A 20,386-nucleotide genomic window follows, 5' to 3' on the forward strand; every position below is an offset into this window, starting at 1 on the left:
CTACTTAAAATTGCAATCCCACCTCTTTCCATTTCACCTACTCCTACCCCTTTGGTAATTTGATATCCCTTATCCAATTCTGTGGGTTTTTTTAATAACAAGTATCATCTTTAAATATACAATATTTACTTATTTATTACTTCTGTGTTTGCCGACATGCTGTCTCCCACTGCTATGGCAAAAACGGCAGGGTCCGTTGATTTGGTTCACCATTTTTTAAGCACTTAGAGTGATGCCAGGTACATAACAAGAGCTTAATAAATACGTTTGAATGCAAAAATCCTCACTCCTTAGATTAGCAGCTTGTCCTAACAATTTCTCTTAAGTCTCAAGGGCCCCACATAAAAGCTGAACCAGTCAAAGAAGACTGAGTGACTTTGCTTTACAGCCTTTGGCTCATTAAGCTCACAACAAGCTCTTCCAAGTGCTGTTGAGGTTGAACAATAGCTGTGTCTACTTGGATCCTCTCTAAACTGTGCATTAGGCCCAAGTGCCATGTCAACATCTGTGAGCTTTTTTCACATGTCCACACTTCTTGTCACTCTCTTGCCTACCAAAACCACAAACAATTTCTATTCACCTCAACCAGAGCATGTGTACTATCATCAGCTTAGAAGAAAGAAGTGAGATGATTCATGTCTGACTTCTTTCTTTCCTTCCCTTTCCTTTTCTCTTCTTCCCTCCCCCCCCCTTGCCTCCTCCCTTCCTTCCTTTTATGGAATCTTGTTAAACCTTCATGGATTCATAGACAATGAGAACTCAGGACATTTTTCCTACAAACTGGGCATGACAGACCTCCATATTCTACTGTGTTTTGTCCAAATTCATGTTTGGTATGCTCAACACAGAACCCGAGAAAAAAACCTCGTGAGGTAGTATGGTACAGTGGTTAACAGCTCAGACCCTGGAGCTGTGTTGCTTGCGTTCAAATCTGTGCTCCATCAATATGAGCTGCACCAACTTTATCAAGTTATTCTCTATTTCTTTAGGTTTTTTTCATCTTCAAATGCGGAAAATAATTTTTCATATTTCATAGATTTGTAGTGAGGATTAAATTAGTTAATATAGGTAGATTATTAACAGTGCCTGACCAGTGGATAAAAACTAATTCTTATTATAGCAAAAGATTAAACCCCATTGTCACCCTTATTCTAATCCATGCTCTTATTTTTATCCTCAAAGCTTACTTTATTAATGCCAAGGTCTAATTAAGCAACTTAAGGGGCTCCTTAGTGGGGAAGTAGCAGTCATCAACCTGAATGGAGTATTTTCCAAGATTTCTGTTAGTAAATGCTGACTAAACAGTGTATATGCTATTATTTCTTTCAAAATTATCGAAGGTTGGATGCCCTAGAAGCAGATTCTAAGACTAGAACATATAGGCACATGATTTACTTGGGAATGATCCCAGAAAGCCCTGGTAAGGCAGTCAGAGAGGATAGGAGAGAAAACCAGTTAACGACTGTAATATGAGGAAGATTTCTACTGTGCACAGTGGGTCTCAGTCTTTATCCATAGAAAACTACCTGTCACTGGTTGAGGTTTGTTGGGAGATGGTGGGGAGGCAGAGCCTTAACTCCCTGACACTTATGAGTCTGGACGACTAGAGAGAGCTCTGGGCAGAGTCCCAGGCACCTGCAGGTGGCAGCTGCCAGTCACAGTACAAGGAACTCTGAGTGTGGAGGGGGTATGGGTGAGGCCCCAAGAATACTGGAGATGCCAATACAACTGAAGTTTTCAGTAAAGTCAGGTATATGACAGCATTAGGATAAATCCTTTCCATTTGGGCCCCTTAAATAAATCATTTCTGCTTTCACGAGATGTTAAATATTTAAAACTCTCAGGGATCAAACTTTTGGAAACTTAAAAAGTTCTTTGTTTATGCTTTATTATCATTTGTGTTGTCATAAGAACAACTCAATAACAGGCTTAATATGATATCTAGCCTCTTACTGTTACCTATAGGCTCAATGTCGTACAGCAGATCTCTAGAACTGATTCCATTTGTACTTTATACCCACTGAACAGCAACTCCCCATTTCTCCCTGCCCTCGATCCCTGGCACTCAGAGTTCTACCCTCTTTTATGCTCACACTTTCATAAAAGGCATGTTGAAGCAGGCTTTCATGACTTAACGTAGTAATTATATTTGAGCAAATTGTATTAAGACAGTTCACAGTTTTTCTTAAAAATAAAGTATAAGCCATTCCTCATAGTGATTGAGACTTCCAAAACTTTAAATTCTTTCAAAACTATTGTACTATCATTTGTGCAATGGTTATAAATTTTTATATACAAACAAACACAGTCAATTGATTCACAATGCGAGTATTGGCTTTGATATAAGAATAAATAGTTTTTATGTATTTCTCATTCATTGCTAGTTATGCCTTAGCTCATGTATTAGCTATTAAATGCAGGTTTCCATATGTAAACAGGTATTTATCTGCTTTGTTTTTGTCAAAATGATTAGGTGGCTTTCTAATTCAATAACTCTATGGAAATTATATGGGCTATATTAGCAGTATTATGTTCAGAAAGTAATTATTTTAACTTATTACACATTACTTGTATTGTATTGTACTTTCAAGAATATGTATGTTAAACCACAACAATGCCTACTACAGTTCTGTAATTTGATTCATGCAAATCTGTCAGGAATAAAGTCAACCACAATTTAATTTCAAACCTTCCCAACCAGCAGCTGTACAATTTATGTGCTACTTTTCTATTTTTACTACTGGATAATGACAATGATGAATGCCTTTAAGAGGAAATACATATTCATTGAAAACACTGAGATCAAAACTATCCTCTTCAAAAGGCCCACAGAGGTAGGAAGCCCATTTCCCTGCTTCAGGAGATTTGCTGGTGGTGAGCTGGAATTATGCCCAAAAATGCATCTCATGAGGATTCAATAATCCGGTTAAATTAAACCTGCAATAATACCTCTTTACAAACCACAGTAATCAATACCATCACAATTGGCAATAGCTAGAATGCTCTTAAATACATCTGGAAGAACAAATGATTAGCTGAGCATAGCCAGGGGCCCATCATTCTGAGTGTGCCAGGTTAAGAGGTATGGAGACAAAGATATTCAATGGGCAACTTAATAAGTTTAGGGTCACTGCTCTCCTGACCCATATGTCCACGAACATGGAATGAAATGAATATTACCTCATTAGCAGTAATTTACATGTTGAATGACAATGATGAACTTATAAACTGTGCTGTCATGTGAAATTAGTGAATGTGAATAATGACAGGAATGCTGGCATGTATCCTTTATCAACTGATTGGGTTTCTTTTCTTCACTGTATCTGTCAGCGATCTGACTTTTATTTCAAAAATACTAAGAAAAAACACCATACTGAAATGGATGGAATAGTTCCAGAGATCCATGCATTTCTTATTTTATTTTAGCAGGTAATTTTATAGCTTACTTGATACAACATAAGATAGGAAATTCAAGTGACTCAAGATACCGCAGCTCTGATTTCCAAAACAAACAAACAGCTTTATCTATTTGTATACCTATGCAGATAAATGTGTGATATGGAATGAGTTCTCAAAAAATCATTTAGAGTATAAGACACTTTGGCTAATAGGTGCTGCTGACAGTGAACTTACCTTCTGTCCATAATCTCCCACTATTTGCATTGAAAAATACCAAGCTATACTATTTCATTCTGAGTGTAAAATGTATGATCTCAAAAATTATTTTGAGGCCCACATTATTGTGTACATTTTCTTGATGCTGCGTTCATTTAGGTTCAGATACTTCCCTCTATAATTCAAAGGCTATTCCCTCATCATGTTTTGCCTTCATTTGGGATCCAGAAATTTGCAGTTGGTGGTTTGAAAAAAAAACAAAAACAAAAACACAAACAAAGACAAAACTGGATTTGGTTGGTAGCCTTTGGCTGGTAATTTTAGAGAAAATATTTCATTGCTTTCTATTTGATTAGACTCCATATATTATAGTACTGATACTGGAACTAATTCTAAATTGAATATATATATATATATATATTAAGTTAAAACTATAGGCAATAGATATAATTTATTCTTTTGTATCTTTTAATAGATAAAATTTAAAATCTCCTCTAATTCCCTCTTTTATGGAAGGAGAAAGGAATGTATTAGGTGCGAATATACTGTTCCCCTATCAAAGCTTATTTTTGGGTGAGTCCTTTCTGCCCTAAATCGATGTGAAACTATTATTTTTTGTTTCTTCCCTCTTTTAGAAAGTCTCTCAACATTAAATATTATAAAATCCCTCTTCTATGTTTCTCTCTCTACCCCGGATTTCTACAACTAAGCATCCCGTGGAGTGTGCTAGTAATTCGATAGGGGAGTCAAAATGCCTTCAGTGTGTACATTTAGGTCAACTGTTTTCTTCCTGCAAATGATCAAGATGAGTATCTTGTAAAATTTAACAAAAATACTTTGCTTTTACCTTCAGAGACTCCTCTTGTTTAAAGAGATCTTCGAAATCTTTAGCACAGAGGTCAGGAGCATTAAGAAGTTGTTCCACTTCTGACAGGGCTTGTGAGACGTGAGTGATCTCAGTCAGGTAAGTAGAAGGCACATAAGAAATTTCCAAAGGCATGTCTTCAGTCATCACCATCATCGATTCTTCATGGACTGTGTGCTGGTATAGATATACAAAAGAAGAATTCTTTTAGCTTCCTAATAATGAAAAGACCTCTACTGAATTTATATAAATTCCAGTCTAGAGCTGGCAGAGGGCTGAAAATGAACAAAAATCCATGATGGTAAGTCTAGTAAAAGGGTTATTATTTATATACCCTCTTCTTGCAGAAAGTGTTAGAAGCGTTTAAAAATAAGACATACATACACGTTAGTACCACGATTATGAGAATGAAAGACCAAGAGCCATAAGGTCATGAGAGGGATAGTTTTACTCTAAGAAAAGGATGATTTTCATAATTGGTTTTTAAAATGTAATTCTTAGCTTCCTGGAAAATTGGGTGTGAAGTAGAATTGGGGGAGGGGTAGTCTACATGTGTGGTTTTTCTACCAAAGGAACTTCTCCTATACTTTTCCCCTTAATCTTGATTGAAGTAAAAGAGGGCCAAAGTGGTTTTGGCTGGTATATACCTTTATATTCAGTACCCTTCTCCTCCAAATTTCAGACATCGGCTCCCCTATTTGATGCTAGTTTCTTGTTAAGTTAACTGATAATTGAAGCACGAGATGAGGAAGACTGAGAATGGGATTCCCATTTTAATGAGAACTCCAGAAAGCCCTAAGGTCTAAGGAAGTACTAGCCTGTCCTCCGTCTACACTTTCCTACCTGCCATTCAAGCACTACGATCGATGGGCATTGGGAGTTTAGATTCCTTTTGGATTTGGCCAATAGAACCTCTTCCCTTATTCCTTATAAGAGCATGAAATAAATACTATTTGGCACGCAAATTCAGAGAGAGAGATGACCTCTGCTCTTTTCTGTCTATACTATAAGCAACAAAACTCTTGTAATTGAAATTAGTTTTCCAGTAACTTCGTTTTGAATTGATCAACTGCCATCTGCCTGTTGATGGGGTCAGCTGAGGGTTTCAGTGACAGGGTCTCTAGAGGAGTTCTGATGATAAGCATGCTAACACAGCCATTTCTTACTGCACAGGTTTTATGACAAGACCATCCTCATTACTGCAGGAATGCAATTAAATGGAGCTTAGGATTTCAGACTGAATCCATGTAAAGATGAGTAAAATTATCAGCTGGACTATGTATGCGTTCTTATTAATTTCTCAGGTCCAGAATTCTTGTACTCAGTTCTTACATAATATGAAAATAATTGCAACTTAGATGTCTCATTTACTTATAACACTGCAAATTCACAGAATTACACCAATTAGCTTAAATGACAGAATTGTACTTTTTACAAAATTCGATTTTGCGTGTATATCTCGACCAAAATACATGATACATATGCTTTCATCATGAATAGAATGATAATTTGCCTGCACTTCTAATTCTGCATTCAAAATAATAATAGAATTTTGGGCTACAGTTTAAAGAGGACAACCCACAGATTTAACCACATATTTTTAAATTTAAATTCTCAATCTCTTCATTTCAAACCATTTCAGCAGTTTAAAAGAAAAAATAAATCGGCAGACATGTGAATGTGCAATTGCCACTAACACATTAATTTAATACTAACTAGTAGAGTTAACACAAGTCAATCGAATTTATTATGACTTTCATATATTCTATTAGACTGGTGGATGTTGTTATTAAAAATTTCCAGGTTAATAAGTTGTTTTTCTTATTTACATAAATTTCTTCAACTCCTGAAGGAAAGATAGTTCTACATTATCTGAAACCAGAATGTTCCTACAGTATTTTTTGGTAATGGTTCAATTTTCTTGCTTTTCAATTGTATACATTTTATACCTGTAAGTTTTTATACAGTAGTGGTTTTTGTTATTTGGGACAAAGTTGGGTAGAAAACAAGTAGTAGTTTATCTCTCTCTTGCATATGTATATATCCATGTATTTGTGTATGTATACATTTAACCAAGCAGGTTGTTTTAGAATGAGACATATCTTCAAAATATTTAGAGAACATCTGAATTTCATTTAAAAAAAAATCAGCGTGGGGGCGCATGGGCGGCTCATTCGATTAGGTGTCTGACTCCTAATTTTGGCTCAGGTCATGAACTCACAGTTCATGAGTTCAAGCCCCTTATTGGGCTCTGCACTGATGGTGAGGAACCTGCTTGGGATTCTCTCTCCTGCTCTCGCTCTCTCTCTCTCTCTCTGCCCCTCTCATGTGCTCTTGCTCTCTCTCAAAATGAATAAATAAACGTAAAAAAAGAAGTCCCGATTTCAAGGTTTTTGAATTGCTGGACGGATTTCTGGATAACATAGTATTGGTGTTTTTAATGTTTTGAGGAACCTCCATACTGTCTTCCATAGCAGCTGCTATGGAAACAAACAAACAAACTTAAAAATAAGATCAGTGTGAGTTCCAAAATGTTTTAATGCCTATCCATATCATTTTCTCTTAAAAGGAAAATAATTCTAAGTTTTTACATCTTCTGTTTCTTTTTTGACATGTAGTTTCCTTGATCTTCATTAGCTACCCTTGAGGCACTCTCAGCTATCTTAGATTCATACTAATGACTCGCAAATATAGTAATTATGGATTATCGACAGCAAGGAACTTAACAGTTAAATACAATAGAGTGGAGAAGCATTAAAAATAAACTCAAAGCTGACTACTGCCTTGGACTTAACTTCCAGAAACACAATTTAAAACCCAAGTTTCTAATTCTTTGGTGTTTTTGGCTAATGATATTTTGTTGCACATACAGGAATTTTATGAAAATGTACACCTGAAACTAATGTAACACTGTGGGCCAACTATACTCAAATAAAGGTTTTCTTTTTAAAAATGAGATTTATTTAGGGGCGCCTGGGTGGCTCAGTCGGCTCAGCCTCTGACTGCCGACTTCGGCTCAGGTCATGATCTCACGGTTTGTGAGCTCGAGCCTTGCATTGGGCTCTGGGCCGACAGCTTGGAGCCTGGAGCCTGCCTCGGATTCTGTCTCCCCCTCTTTCTCCACTCCTCCCCTGCTCACACTCTGTGTCGCTCTTTCTCTCTCAAAAATAAACGTTAAAAAATTTAAATACAAACTAAAAAATGAGATTTACTTAAATAATAATGCTAACCACAAAGTTCTGTAGCCCTCAGCCAGGGATCTACGAATGTGCATTGCACACTGTCCTCTGGCTTCACATTTGTTAAGTTTTTCACTACTTGACTAAATGTCTGTCTTAGATTATTTTATTACATATTGATCCGAGTGCTTCTTTCCCACATAAGAAATATTCATCATCACATCAAGAGCAAAACCATTTTCACCTATATTTCAATGGAAATCTCTCTTAGGGGATTGTTAGGTGACATCTATTTAAATTCAGAAGTTTTCAAAGAATTGAAATTTTACATCTGGTTCTAGAAACCATTTTTGTTTTTTATTGTCTTTAAGAACGAAGCCATCACCATCACCAACTTGAAGGCAATACCCTTCAAAGAAACATTTGCCAATATATTGCACATGAGGCATGCTCTATTAATATGTATTTTGCGATTATTTTCAAGACTATCATATACAAGTCTTAGAGCAAATGGTATCAATTCATGAAAATAAGTGGACTAATTATAGCATAACCTATTCACTCCATGCTCACGTGGCATGAAGATATTCTCTGGAATATTGAGAAATACTAAAACTATTATGGTTGAACAGAACAATCAAAGAACTAGAAGGGCATATTCTATCACTTTAGAAAAGATATGAATGAGAAGAACAATGTAATCTTTGCCATCCTACACTACTGATAAATCAGTGATCTTCTTTCTTTTTTTCTTTTGTAAAAAAAATAATAATAATAACTAGAGTACCTATAATTCCTAAAATGCCATCCAGTTACATTTACCTGTGGACAGTGATTCAGGTGTATTTTGTAAATAAAATTCTAAAAGGTTAATAACCACACACTGAATATATTTAACGAAGACTGAGATAGTAGAGGATTTAGTTCTGCCTATCATCTTGATACATGGTATCCAGTCATGATAGACAGGAGAAGTTAAATGGTACCGATCACTTGACTAGAGAAAAGCTAGGCAATGATCCTGTGAGCATTTATGAGAAATACAAGAATCTCAAAATAATTCTTTGACACCACTGGGAATCTATCAACTCATTTTTTAGAAAATTCGGTTTTATAAATTTTGAATATTCTCCTTTATTATAAAATTGTAATAGGTGCAATAAATTTTAATATAGAGAAACAAAAGTTGCATATACAAGAAACAACCAAAATTTTAATCAACAGAGTCAGAAATTTGGAGATGTAGTTTGCTATCTACACTTTAAAATAGATCATTGTTTGACACAGTCATGCAGGTCTATAATAAATCCACTATAACCAATGAATGACTTTGCAGTTAGTTTAATAAAAATCTCACACAGTTATTTTTTAAAAAATCAGTGTAATTGGAAGTATCATGTTCATTTTCTCCTCTTTATGCAAAGTCCATGCACTCATATTCAGATTTTGCCTTTTCCTCTGAATTTCATTAACTCTGCGTTGAATAATTATATCCTTCTGAATTCTGATGTGTACAAATCCTGTCTAACCTTTTGAAAATCAGCTTGCTTTTGTTAATATTCTTTACCACCTTATATCATTATAGATATTCATGCATCATTAGCAAGGAAGTGCTGTAGTCATACTAATTCATTTTATTTCTCTCTGTTCATATTCATATCTAACGATATATACCCAAAAGAACATACTTTATTTTCTTTATTTTCTGGAAGAAAGTCCCAAAGTACTATCTTTATTAAAAAATGGAAAACTCAACTGATGCTTAAAAGGACTGTGATAGGATAAAACTATGATTTGTAACATCTAAAGGTGAAGTGAATACAGTTTTGAGATTCTGAGCTTTGTAAGTAGGCATGGGTATCACTCATAAAGTTTCTGATAAACTTTGGTTTCTCTGAAACTCCAGTTATCACATTCTTTTTATCACTTAAAATGTGTTTCTTGAAGGACCACATAACTACATAAGAGAGAAGCAATCCTGTTTTGAAACAAATAGTGCATTATATCTAAGTTTTTAAAACAAAATGTTTTCCTCCATGATTTAAATGATTTCTCTCACCTCAATATAAATTTCAAATGGGTTGTGGTTACTGGCCCATTTATGATTTATGAGGTCAAAGAAACTCAAAAAGAAAAACGTACTATATCCCATATTTTTATGATATATTCCTTAAAATACCAATATATCTAATATAAATATGGTATACAGAAAATACATCAACACATTCAAAGTCTAACACAAATAGACTGGAATCTGGACAAAAAATGTAATAAAATAATGCAGTCATTTAAAAAATTCCATTAGAGTTAATAAAGACAAAGATGGGCTAAATCTTTAAAAGAAAGCAAGATTACTTATTAATGATTAAACTGACCCATATTATGAAAATCTGTTCATTTATATCTGATTATCTTTCCTCAAAAGGGCATTCTTAAATATATAGATTACTCTGAAATAATAACACAATAGCATATAAATCCCAAACAGGATTACAGACTTTATATGGGTTCTAATGCGTCATAAATGACAAGGAAATGGAAAAGAACTTAGGCAGCTCCCTTTCTCAGTTTCAAAAGCATTCAGAGAAAGACAATTACGTTTCCTTGTAGGGATCATTATGGCAAGAAAGACACCTGAGCTATTTTTATTTATTTCTCCTCGATCAAGCCTATAAAGGCAAGTCAAATTACAAGCCTAAAAAGGCAAGTCAAAAAATCCAATTTGGCCAAAAATCCTACATTAATCCTCAGAAAAAAAGAATCAAATAATAAAGCACACAAGAAACCAGAATATGGTGCAGATGAGATATGTATAAGTTTAGTCTTTCCTGTTTACGGTTCTGAATGCACATAAATGCCAGAGCAACACTAGCATTTTCACAATACTCAGGCTTCTATGCGTTTAATTAAGTTGGTGGGTAGAAAGACTTTAAATAATCAGCCTAATGAGTCCTAATGGATTGGTTATGATCTTTCATACAGAAAATAGTAATGGAGAGTTTGCTCTTAGGTATTCCCACCCGCTTTACTGCAGCATCTAGAAAATTGTCTGTGTAAAGCTATGTAAGAAAAAACAGATCGATCCTCAAATGATCATTAAGGATCAACAAACTGCAAGAAGCTTATAATGTACCCCCTTTTTGTTCAAAATAATAAGAAACACTAAATAATAATCAGTGCAAATTATTGCAGAACATCATTCTTTAGAGCCACATTATTTATCTTCTAAAATTGGAACGAATTTTTGGTACAAGACAGGGTATCATTGAAATGGGTGTGCAGTCGAAGCTGGATTTGCCAGGCTCTACGTATGTCCTACTTCTAGGAGGCCAGGTATGTATAGTATCCTGTATCAAGGGTCTGGCTGCTGGACTTGCTTACTGATCTGCCTCATGGCGATTCTTCTCTTCCATACCATCAGATCCACACCTCAGGGCCAAGCTAAATTAATATCTACTTAAACTGATAAACTAAATCTTGATAATGTGTTAATGGCTTATAGTGGTTTAAAGAGTTAGCCTCCACAGGATAACATTTGCATTTTAATAAGGATTTTCAATAAATTAACATAAATTAGTGACTTGGTAGAATTCTAGTCACTAAGTACAGCCTGTAAGAGAAGTGAAAGAAAAAGGGCTTTGGTTCCCACTAAGGTCAGTGCGAACATATAGTGTCTACCTTGTAAGAAATCACCAGAAAACTAACAGGGTAATTTCACAGATAAGGTTATAGACCCTCGGTGCCTTACAACAGAAAATATATGTATCAAAGACTCAAGCATAGTACCTAGCATATAGAAAGCTATTATAAATACTTGTTGAATAAGTGAATAAAGAAATTATTAGCGTAAAAAGATAATTTTTTAAACTACATGTTTGACCAGAACTGCTGGGGTCTGCAGCTATCATAGAATTTCTATTTTGGAATTCCCAAAATTCACACAGGAGTGTTTCCTTCATTTCATAATGTAATCTTCATTGGTATGGATTTAAATCTATTTCTGATTTAAGCAAGTCACATTTCTCGAATTCAGTGCCCACTACTATCCGACGCTGTTACACGTGCACAAGTTGGCTTGTCAGTTGTCTCTGTTATTAATGTGAAACACTGTACGTGAACAAAAGTGAAGCAATTATTTGGGATATTGTTATAGAGATACTTTTAGGAGATATTAATTTTAGTCCCTTCATGGAGGCCCGCAATGCCTCTCAGTGGATTGGCGTATCTGAGAAGACATACAGTCAAGAAGTCCTTTTAATCCTTGTGAACTCCTCCCAAACTGTCCACGTAAAATTTTTAATTTATGTATCTAGTATCAATTTTCTGATAGGAAGCTATTCCGACATGTTAACTTGGCAATACCTGGCAAAGGAATTTTTCATAGGTTCACGTGAAAATGAACACACATATACATATATACATGTATTCAGTTTAAATTGAAAATAAAATTAACACAAGAAAAATCACTTTGGAATTACTTTAAATTCTGCAGTTATAGAGCATACTACCATATTGCTTAATTTCTATATTCCTGTGGCTCTCCCAGTTTGAGCAGATTTTGCAGAGCAGGTTCACAATATTAATTGATGTGTTACATTTCTCTAACATCTCAGAAAACCTGGCCATCATTTATCTCCACATTATTTAATCTGGCAACTAAGTACATATTTTTGAATATGCCCAGGGCATAATTCTGGTTTTGAATGAATTTTTTATTAAAATATGATAGTGTTAAGTCAGTCAGAGAAAGACAAATACCCCACGATCTCGCACACGTGGAATTTAAGAAACAAAACAAATAAGCAAAGGAAAAGAGAGAGAGAGAGAGAGAGAGAGAGAGACAGAGAGAGAGAGAGAAACAAACCAAGAAACAGGCTCTTAACTATAGGGAACAAAACTAATGGTTACCAGAGGGAAGATGGGTGGATGGATGGGGGAAAATGGGGGATGGAGATTAGAGAGTACACTTATCATGATGAATAATATAAAATAAAATGGTAAAAACAATAAATGGCCATTCGTCAGTCGATGGACATTTGCGGTCCTTCCATAGTTTGGCTATTGTTGATAATGCTGATACAAATGTGGAATTCAAGAAACAAAACAGATGAACATATGGGAAGTGAAAAAAAAAAAGAGAGAGGGAAGTAAACCATAAGAGTCTCTTAGAGAGCAAACTATGGGTTAACAGAGGGAGATGGGTGGGGGATGGGCTAGAAGGGTGACTGGTAGTAAGGAGGGCACTTGTTGGGATGAGCGCTGAGTGTTGTATGTAAATGATGAATCACTAAATTCTACTCCTGAAACCCATATTGCGCTGTATGTTAACTAACTAGAATTGAAAGCAAAAAAATGGAAGAAAGAAATAAAAATAAGTAAGAACGTAAATAAATAAATGACAAATAACAAATAAATAAAAAATAAGAATGTGATAGTGAAGATGCCTACAACTGACCACCCAATGTGGTGGTCCTTAGCTACATGTGACTATTTAAATTTAAATCTAAATTACTTGAAAGGAAACACAATTAAGATTTTACTTGCTGATAAGAATGAATTATAACATGGTGTTCAATTTTTAATAATACCGACAATATTGCAAAAGCTAGGATCTTCGTGTGTGAAAAATTTTAACACTACTACTATATATCAGAAAGCAATTGTTGTAGCATATCTAGATTGACAGTTTTCCTCACAAAGGAGATTTTGACTGGCTACTAAATCCAATTTAAAATGTCAAGAGTTCAAATTCAGTCAATTTGTCATACTACATCTGTTTTGGTTGAACTGCTGACATACTTTGTTTTTGTATATACAGCACCTCAGTCTCTAAGTAGTCTCATCAACTCTGATTAAGTTAATTAATAAAAGCACCTCTGTGAAGTCTACAAATTACATATGCAGGATTTATCTGTTGAAATTTTATGGGGGCACCTCGGTAGCTTAGTCAGTTAAGCGTTCAAGTCTTGATTTCAGTTCAGGTCATGATCTCACAGTTTGTGGGATTAAGGTTCGCGTCGGGCTCTGGGCTGACAGCATGGAGCCTGCTTGGGATTCTCTCTGTCCCTCTCTCTCTGCCCCTCCCCTGCTTGTGTTTTCTCTCTCTCTCAAAATAAACAAATATTAAGGGCACCTGGGTGGCTCAGTGGGTTGACTGTCTGAGTTAGGCTCAGGTCACGATCTTCTGGTTTGTGGGTTCAAGCCCCACATCAGGCTCGCTGCTGTCAGCATGGAGCTCTCTTTGGATCCTCTGTCCCCCCTCTCCTCTGCCCCTCACCCCCTTGTGCTCTCTCTCGCTCTCTCTCAAAAATAAACATTAAAAAATAAACATTAAAAATAATTTATGCATGTATACAGGTATGTGTGTATACATACAAATAAAATGGAAATGTTGACATGATGAGAATAGTGCCTTAATATACACATTTTCTGTCTCCCTCACAGGTGACTAGACTCAACCTCCAAAATAACCATGACTAACTACTAGACTCGAGAAGAATGCATGCATCAGAGATTCAGATTTTAGGAAAAGAGGGGAAGGTGGACACAGGAAGATCATGAACTGATAGTCTTTGAAAGGTTATTTGAACCTCTGGCACAGTCTGGGATGGAAACTATGAACCTGGTGATTTCCAGGTGTATATACGGGGCCATCTGTGGGAGACAATTGACTTAACAACAACACTTATTTGACAGAGGAAGGAATCAGTACCTGCCTGTGTGCTTCATGAAGGCATTACTGGGCAATGGCTGTACTAGATAGCAGGACAGCTTTAGCCCCCACCTCGAATTCATAAGCTCAGGATGCTTTCCTATACATACTTACTCCAGGAGGTTGTGGCTTGTTAAGCCTTTCTTTACCAGAAAAAAAAAATACTCCTATTATTTTTGTTGCTTCTCAATCAGCAGTATATAATAGAACCCACAAACCTGACTTACATTTATGCTAACAATTTCACACCCTTTAATTTAAGCACAAAGAAAAGAACACAAGACCTTTCAGTACATACAAGGGACTGAAAAAGGGAAACAAAGCTGACAGTCCATACAAGTCGTATACTAGAAGAAAGAGACAAGAGCTTTAATAAAAATGAAAGGACAAGCTTTAAAAAGATAACACAAGAGCTCAGAAAGCCTGATACCTGTTATTTTTTTTAATTCAATAGATGATTTGGAAAAGAGAACGGTCACCGCTAAAAATAAAACGTGGGTTCTGAATGACCAACCAGAGGAAGTATCTCACAACAGAGAGAAAAACAGAAAGAAAATGAAATCCTAAGGGAGACAATAAGAGACACAGAGGATAGAATTAGTACATATAATATGTAGTGAAGATAAATATCAAAAGGAGAAGACAGAACAGATGAGACAGTTAAATATTTCAAATAACTTATAGTTAAAATAACTATAAGAAAAAAATTTTCCTGAGTTAAAACATTATTGATTTGCTGAAGTTAAAAATGTTACCCAAGTACCAAGAAGGGTTAAAGAATAATTAAAGAAACATATTTAGAAATATATTAAATCACACCCTAGCGAAATTTTTCAACTCTGAGGGACAGGGTGGGGAGCAACTTACAGAGTGTGAGATAAAGAGAACACTTTAAATATAAACATACCGAAACTGAGACTAGCATCAGACCTCGTATTGGCCACAATGGAAACTAGGACATAGTGGCAGCTAGATGGCAATGAAAAGTAGAAGACAGTGGTGTATAAGCTGCAGAACCCTATTAAAAGAAAAAGATTATGGGGGCACCTGGGTGGCTCAGTCGGCTGAGCGTCCGACTTCACCTCAGGTCATGGTCTCGCAGTTCGTGAGTTTGAGCCCTGCGTTGGGCTCTGTGGTGACAGCTCAGAGCCTAGAGCCTGGAGCCTGCTTTGGATTCTGTATCTCTCTCTCTCTCTCTCTCTCTCTCTCTCTCTCTCTCTCTCTCTCCCCCCCCCCCCCCGTGCCCTGCTCATGTTCTGCCTCTCTCTGTCTCTCAAAAATAAATAAATGTTAAATAAATAAATAAATAAATAAATAAATAAATAAATAAAAATAATTAAAAGGAAAAGATTAAAGAATGCTGTTACTTGGGTGCCTAGGTGATTCAGTCTCTTAAGCATCCAGCTCTTGGTTTCAGTTCAGGTCATAATCTCCTGTTCATGGCATCCAGCCCTATATCGGGCTCTGTGCTGTCAGCATGGAGCCTGCTTGGGATTCTGTCTCTCCCTCTCTCTCTGCCCCTCCGACACTCACATGTGTGCACGCACATGCTGTCTCTCAAAGTAAATCAATAAACTTAGAAAAAGAATGCTGTTATTATCCAAAGAATCCATCATCACAATTGCAAGAGAAAGATCATTTTAAAAATACAAGTATTTAAAGGGTATATATCCTTATATACTTTTTATTTTTTTAATGTTTGTTTGTTTATTTATTTATTTTGAGAGAGACAGACAGAGAGAAAGCCAGGGAATAACAAACAGGTCCCATGCTGTCAGTGCAGAGTCCGATACGGGGCCCGAACTCACGAACTGTGAGATCATAACCTGAGCCAGAATCCAGAGGATGCTCAAGTGACTGAGCCACACAATCTCCCCCTTATATACTTTTTAGAAGGAAATTTCTCAAGTGCTGCAGCCAAATGAAAAATAAATTATAATAAAGATTTCTAAATGAGGAAATAAAGAATACAAAAAAAATTGACCAGTAACCTCTGTGAGAGTTTTTTGTTGTTGTTGTTAAATTTAATAGAACAACAATAGCTTCAGTGTAATTTGAGTGATCACATGACCTCATCAACGAGATAAGTTATACTAGAATGGGAAAAGAAGAGTAGTTAGGAACTAAAATTATGAATTAATGATTTTTGAAGGATTTTATCTTGGCTTGAAAGACTGAGGAGTTGCTGAGGGAATCATACTGGTGGGAGAGCAATGTTCTTATTTAATTTGGATATAAAACCACAGAAATAGTGGGGTGAAAGACTGTTAAAAATCAGAACCTAAGCACTAGTAAAATGGAAATGCAGAGTGTAACAGTCACTGCTGTGCCCCAGCATTTGGCTGCATCCTAAATAGGATATAAATTACTAGAAATAAAAAGAGAATATGATAAAACCACAGCTATAATTGGTAGCTTCCATATACCTCTTTCAGAATTTGTTGGTTCAAGATGACTAAACCAAACAAACAAAAAAAGAAAACAAAACAAAACCACGAGTAGAGATTTGTTTAAAACTAACAAGTTAAGCTTAATCCACATTTTATACGAAATGAAAATGTATGTTCTTCTTTTATACTATAGGGATATTAAAAAGGTCATATATCCACAAAGAAATTCAAAAAAGGACAAAAAGAGAGATTTTAAGTCACCTTTTCCTATCATAATCTAATAATCCAGAAATGTGGAAAATAATAGAATAAACTTTGATTCCTCTTCTAAAGCTGTTACAAAGGATGCATGCATCAGATTAGTATACATTGCCTAGAAAAATGTCCCTGATGGACTGCTCTATTTAAAAACCATGTATATGGGCACCTGGTGTTCAGTGGGTGAAGCACCTGACTTCAGCTCAGGTCATAATCTTATGGTTTGTGAGTTCAAGATTGGGCTCTCTGCTGTCAGCCCAGAGCCTGCTACCGCTTCTCTCTCTCTCTCTCTCTCTCTCTCTCTCTCTCTCTCTGCTCCTCTCCTGCCCACACTCTCCCTCTCTCTCAAAAGTAAATAAACATTAGAAAATAAAAAAAAACATGTACAGAATGAGGTAATATTTTAAAAAATGGGAATATATATATAGAATTTATGGTTAAGAATCACAGAATATAGTATGAAAAGATACTACTAAACTGTAAACATTTCTTATTTCAGAAGGAATAGACTGGCAGAAGGAAGAAATGGAGAGTACTATACTTCATACTGAACTCTTAAACTATTATTGTATTACATTTAAAATAACCATAGAAGCAAAAAGACACAGTTTGCAATGGTAAATAAGATCTTTATGTAAGCTGTTTATGAGTAGTCACAGCTCCTTCCAAGTGACTTTACCAAACAGGCTGTTTTCCACTTCAACCAAAGCTGTAGGAAAACATGTACTATTTTCTTAATTTTAATTCCAACAGGAAAGCATATACTATTTTTCAAGGGTTTCTTTTTTTTAAGTTTATTTTTGAGAGAGAGAAAGAGAGAGAGAGCGAGCACAGGAATGGGCAGAGAGAGGGAGAGAGGGAGAATCTCATGCAGGCTCTGCACCATCAGCACAGAGGTCAATGGGGGACTCAAACCCACAAACCATGAGATTATGACCTGAGCCAAAACCAAGAGTCAGAGGACCAATAAAATGAGCCACCGAGACGGTCCAGAAAGCATATACTATTAATTGACTCTGAACGTTATGGAAACAGACCAAGACAAATGCTTAAGAAAGCAAGATGAATGTATTTTCAAAGAAATTTACATTATCATTGGAAACAACACTGATGGCCCTCACTGTGCAATTACTTGACAAAAGGGTCCTGAAAGTGAATGGGGCTGGTTTCTCACATGAAGAAAAGGGAATTATTTTTTGGTGTGTGAGATTCCTGACAATGAGTAAGGAACGTTAAGGGCAAATGTTAAACTGTGCTCTTAAATTAAGGGCATCCACTGTTAGATCTATTTTGGCTGAACTGAAGAGTTCAATTTCAAACAATGAGTTAAAATAAAAGTAACTAGTGAGAAAAATTCCCAAGCCAAAGCAGTTATTTAGCTAAGTTTACAACAATGAATAAAATGGCAGATTTTTGTTTTGCAATTTAAAAGTGGCTTCTTCGATGGTTCTTCTGCATTCTAAATTACTTTTGTTAAGCTCAGGAGATTCCTATTTCTTTGGCCCGACATACGAGGCTACCTTTATCTAAATGACCTTAATTTAGAGAGATACTAATAACCTTGAGATGTAACACTAGTATTTACAAAATTATATGACCTAATTCCAAATACCATGAGTTTGATAACTATGCCACAGTCTATTCTCCTTTTAAATACTCACAATTATTTTATATGGCTGTAACAAAAGGCATAAAGTTACAAAAGACAACTTTAGAACTTGACTGAAAGATGGAGAGTCAACTATAAAAATTATCATCGTGATGAGCTTAGCAGGCACTTTTATCAAAGGCAAAGTGTGTATTTTACTAAGGAAACTTTTGTATGCAAACATTTATAAGTATATACACATGAATTTATGTGTAGATATTTAAACAGAGTTCTATGTATATGTGCACACACACGGCATACACAGATGAAATATATTCAGGTAGTTGGATATTTAGATAGATAGACAGATCAGCTGGCAGCAGTGTTTTGTGATTTAGGAAGCCATATGCCATTATGTGCTAAACACTTTCACATTTAGTAGATAAAAGATTCATGATTCTTTAACCTAATTTTATTGGGAGCATAAACTGCTGAAATAATTAAATGATCACACTAAGTATAAAGCAAATCAAATAAATAATAATAAACACAGATAATCTCTCTTCCTCTCCCTTTCCAGGTCATGCTGTGCTATAGAGTTTCTCAAGGCCATGTGCCCATATGTCCTTACATATAGGTGCTTCCTTGCTTCACATCCAGGCTGCAGCTATTATTTCATATTTCTATCATTTATTCTTCTCCCTTTCCCTTTTGGTCTCTACTGGTAGCAGAACAAGATAATTATGTTTATTAGAATTGTTTTGGTAATCAAAATGAGTTTTTAAAAAATCTTCAAAAAAGGACCTGAATACTCCTCTCGGAAAGAAACTTAAGTAAGCTTTGGACTTCATGAACTTTACTGAATCAACTTAGGGATGCCAGAGGCCTTTTGTTCTATTCCTTTCCTGATTCTTGGCTGTGTTCCACATAATTCATAACGATGTCCTTCTGACCTGTGAATGAATGAGTTGCTGTGTGTATATAGAAACTATTATGCTTAATGTTATTTTCTAAAAGAATATACTTTGCCAAGTTATAAATAACTTTCTAAAATATGATAATCACCGAACAAAACCATTTTTTTCCTCACCAAAGATTATGCTCAATTCTTTCAGAGGGTTTTGTGAGTTTAATGACACCTTGGGCTTAATGTGCTCCACGTTACAATCAAGATAGTTTTTTTTCCGAAATAGCTTGTTCTCTGTCAATGTTCCAGAAAATAATTACCATTGTATTTTCCCAAGGCAAGAATTCCAATATAAAATTGAACTGTTCTGCCTAGCGCATCTTCAAGTTTTAACTCTAAGAAACTATACCAAATTCACACGATCACTTTTAAATTAGTTTTAGATCATACGTTTTAAAAAGATAATTAACTGAGCTCTTAACAGGGCTCCTATTTCTTAAAACTCTGTGTAAAAGAATGTACAAAATGAAGTGTTTCGCCAAATTAAAAACAAACCATATTAATTTTTCACTCCTCACAACTTTTCAGAATGCTGATTTGCTGACTTTTTGTATGCAAACTTTTTAAAATATAAACATTAACTAAAATGATGAATGTAAAAGCAATGTGTAAATCAAAAAGTATTTGTTATAGCCATTGATTTGAAAATGAAGAATATAGGAAAACACGCATATCAATGTAAGTGCAGGACATTTTCCCAATTTGGAAACTTCATGTTTTCAATTTTCAATTTTGATAAAGCACAAAAAAAGGTAACACTTCTGTGTTAAAGCAACTAACTCATTTTATTTTTTAGGAGTCCAAACAGGACA

At 35.3% G+C, this 20,386-nt stretch overlaps 1 protein-coding gene across 8 annotated transcripts in view; it reads right to left on the reverse strand.

Moving 5' to 3' along the window:
• Positions 1-20,386, reverse strand: part of DMD (dystrophin) — a 2,018,590-nt gene that overhangs the window by 1,144,702 nt on the left and 853,502 nt on the right. For all 8 annotated transcript variants that reach the window (XM_043570319.1, XM_043570321.1, XM_043570317.1 and 5 more), the window contains one exon: positions 4,463-4,657. In XM_043570319.1, the coding sequence (XP_043426254.1) occupies positions 4,463-4,657 (195 nt within the window). The remainder of the gene's footprint in view (positions 1-4,462; positions 4,658-20,386) is intronic.

This window comes from Prionailurus bengalensis, chromosome X, assembly GCF_016509475.1.
Source record: "Prionailurus bengalensis isolate Pbe53 chromosome X, Fcat_Pben_1.1_paternal_pri, whole genome shotgun sequence".
Classification (NCBI taxonomy): Eukaryota; Metazoa; Chordata; class Mammalia; order Carnivora; family Felidae; genus Prionailurus; species Prionailurus bengalensis.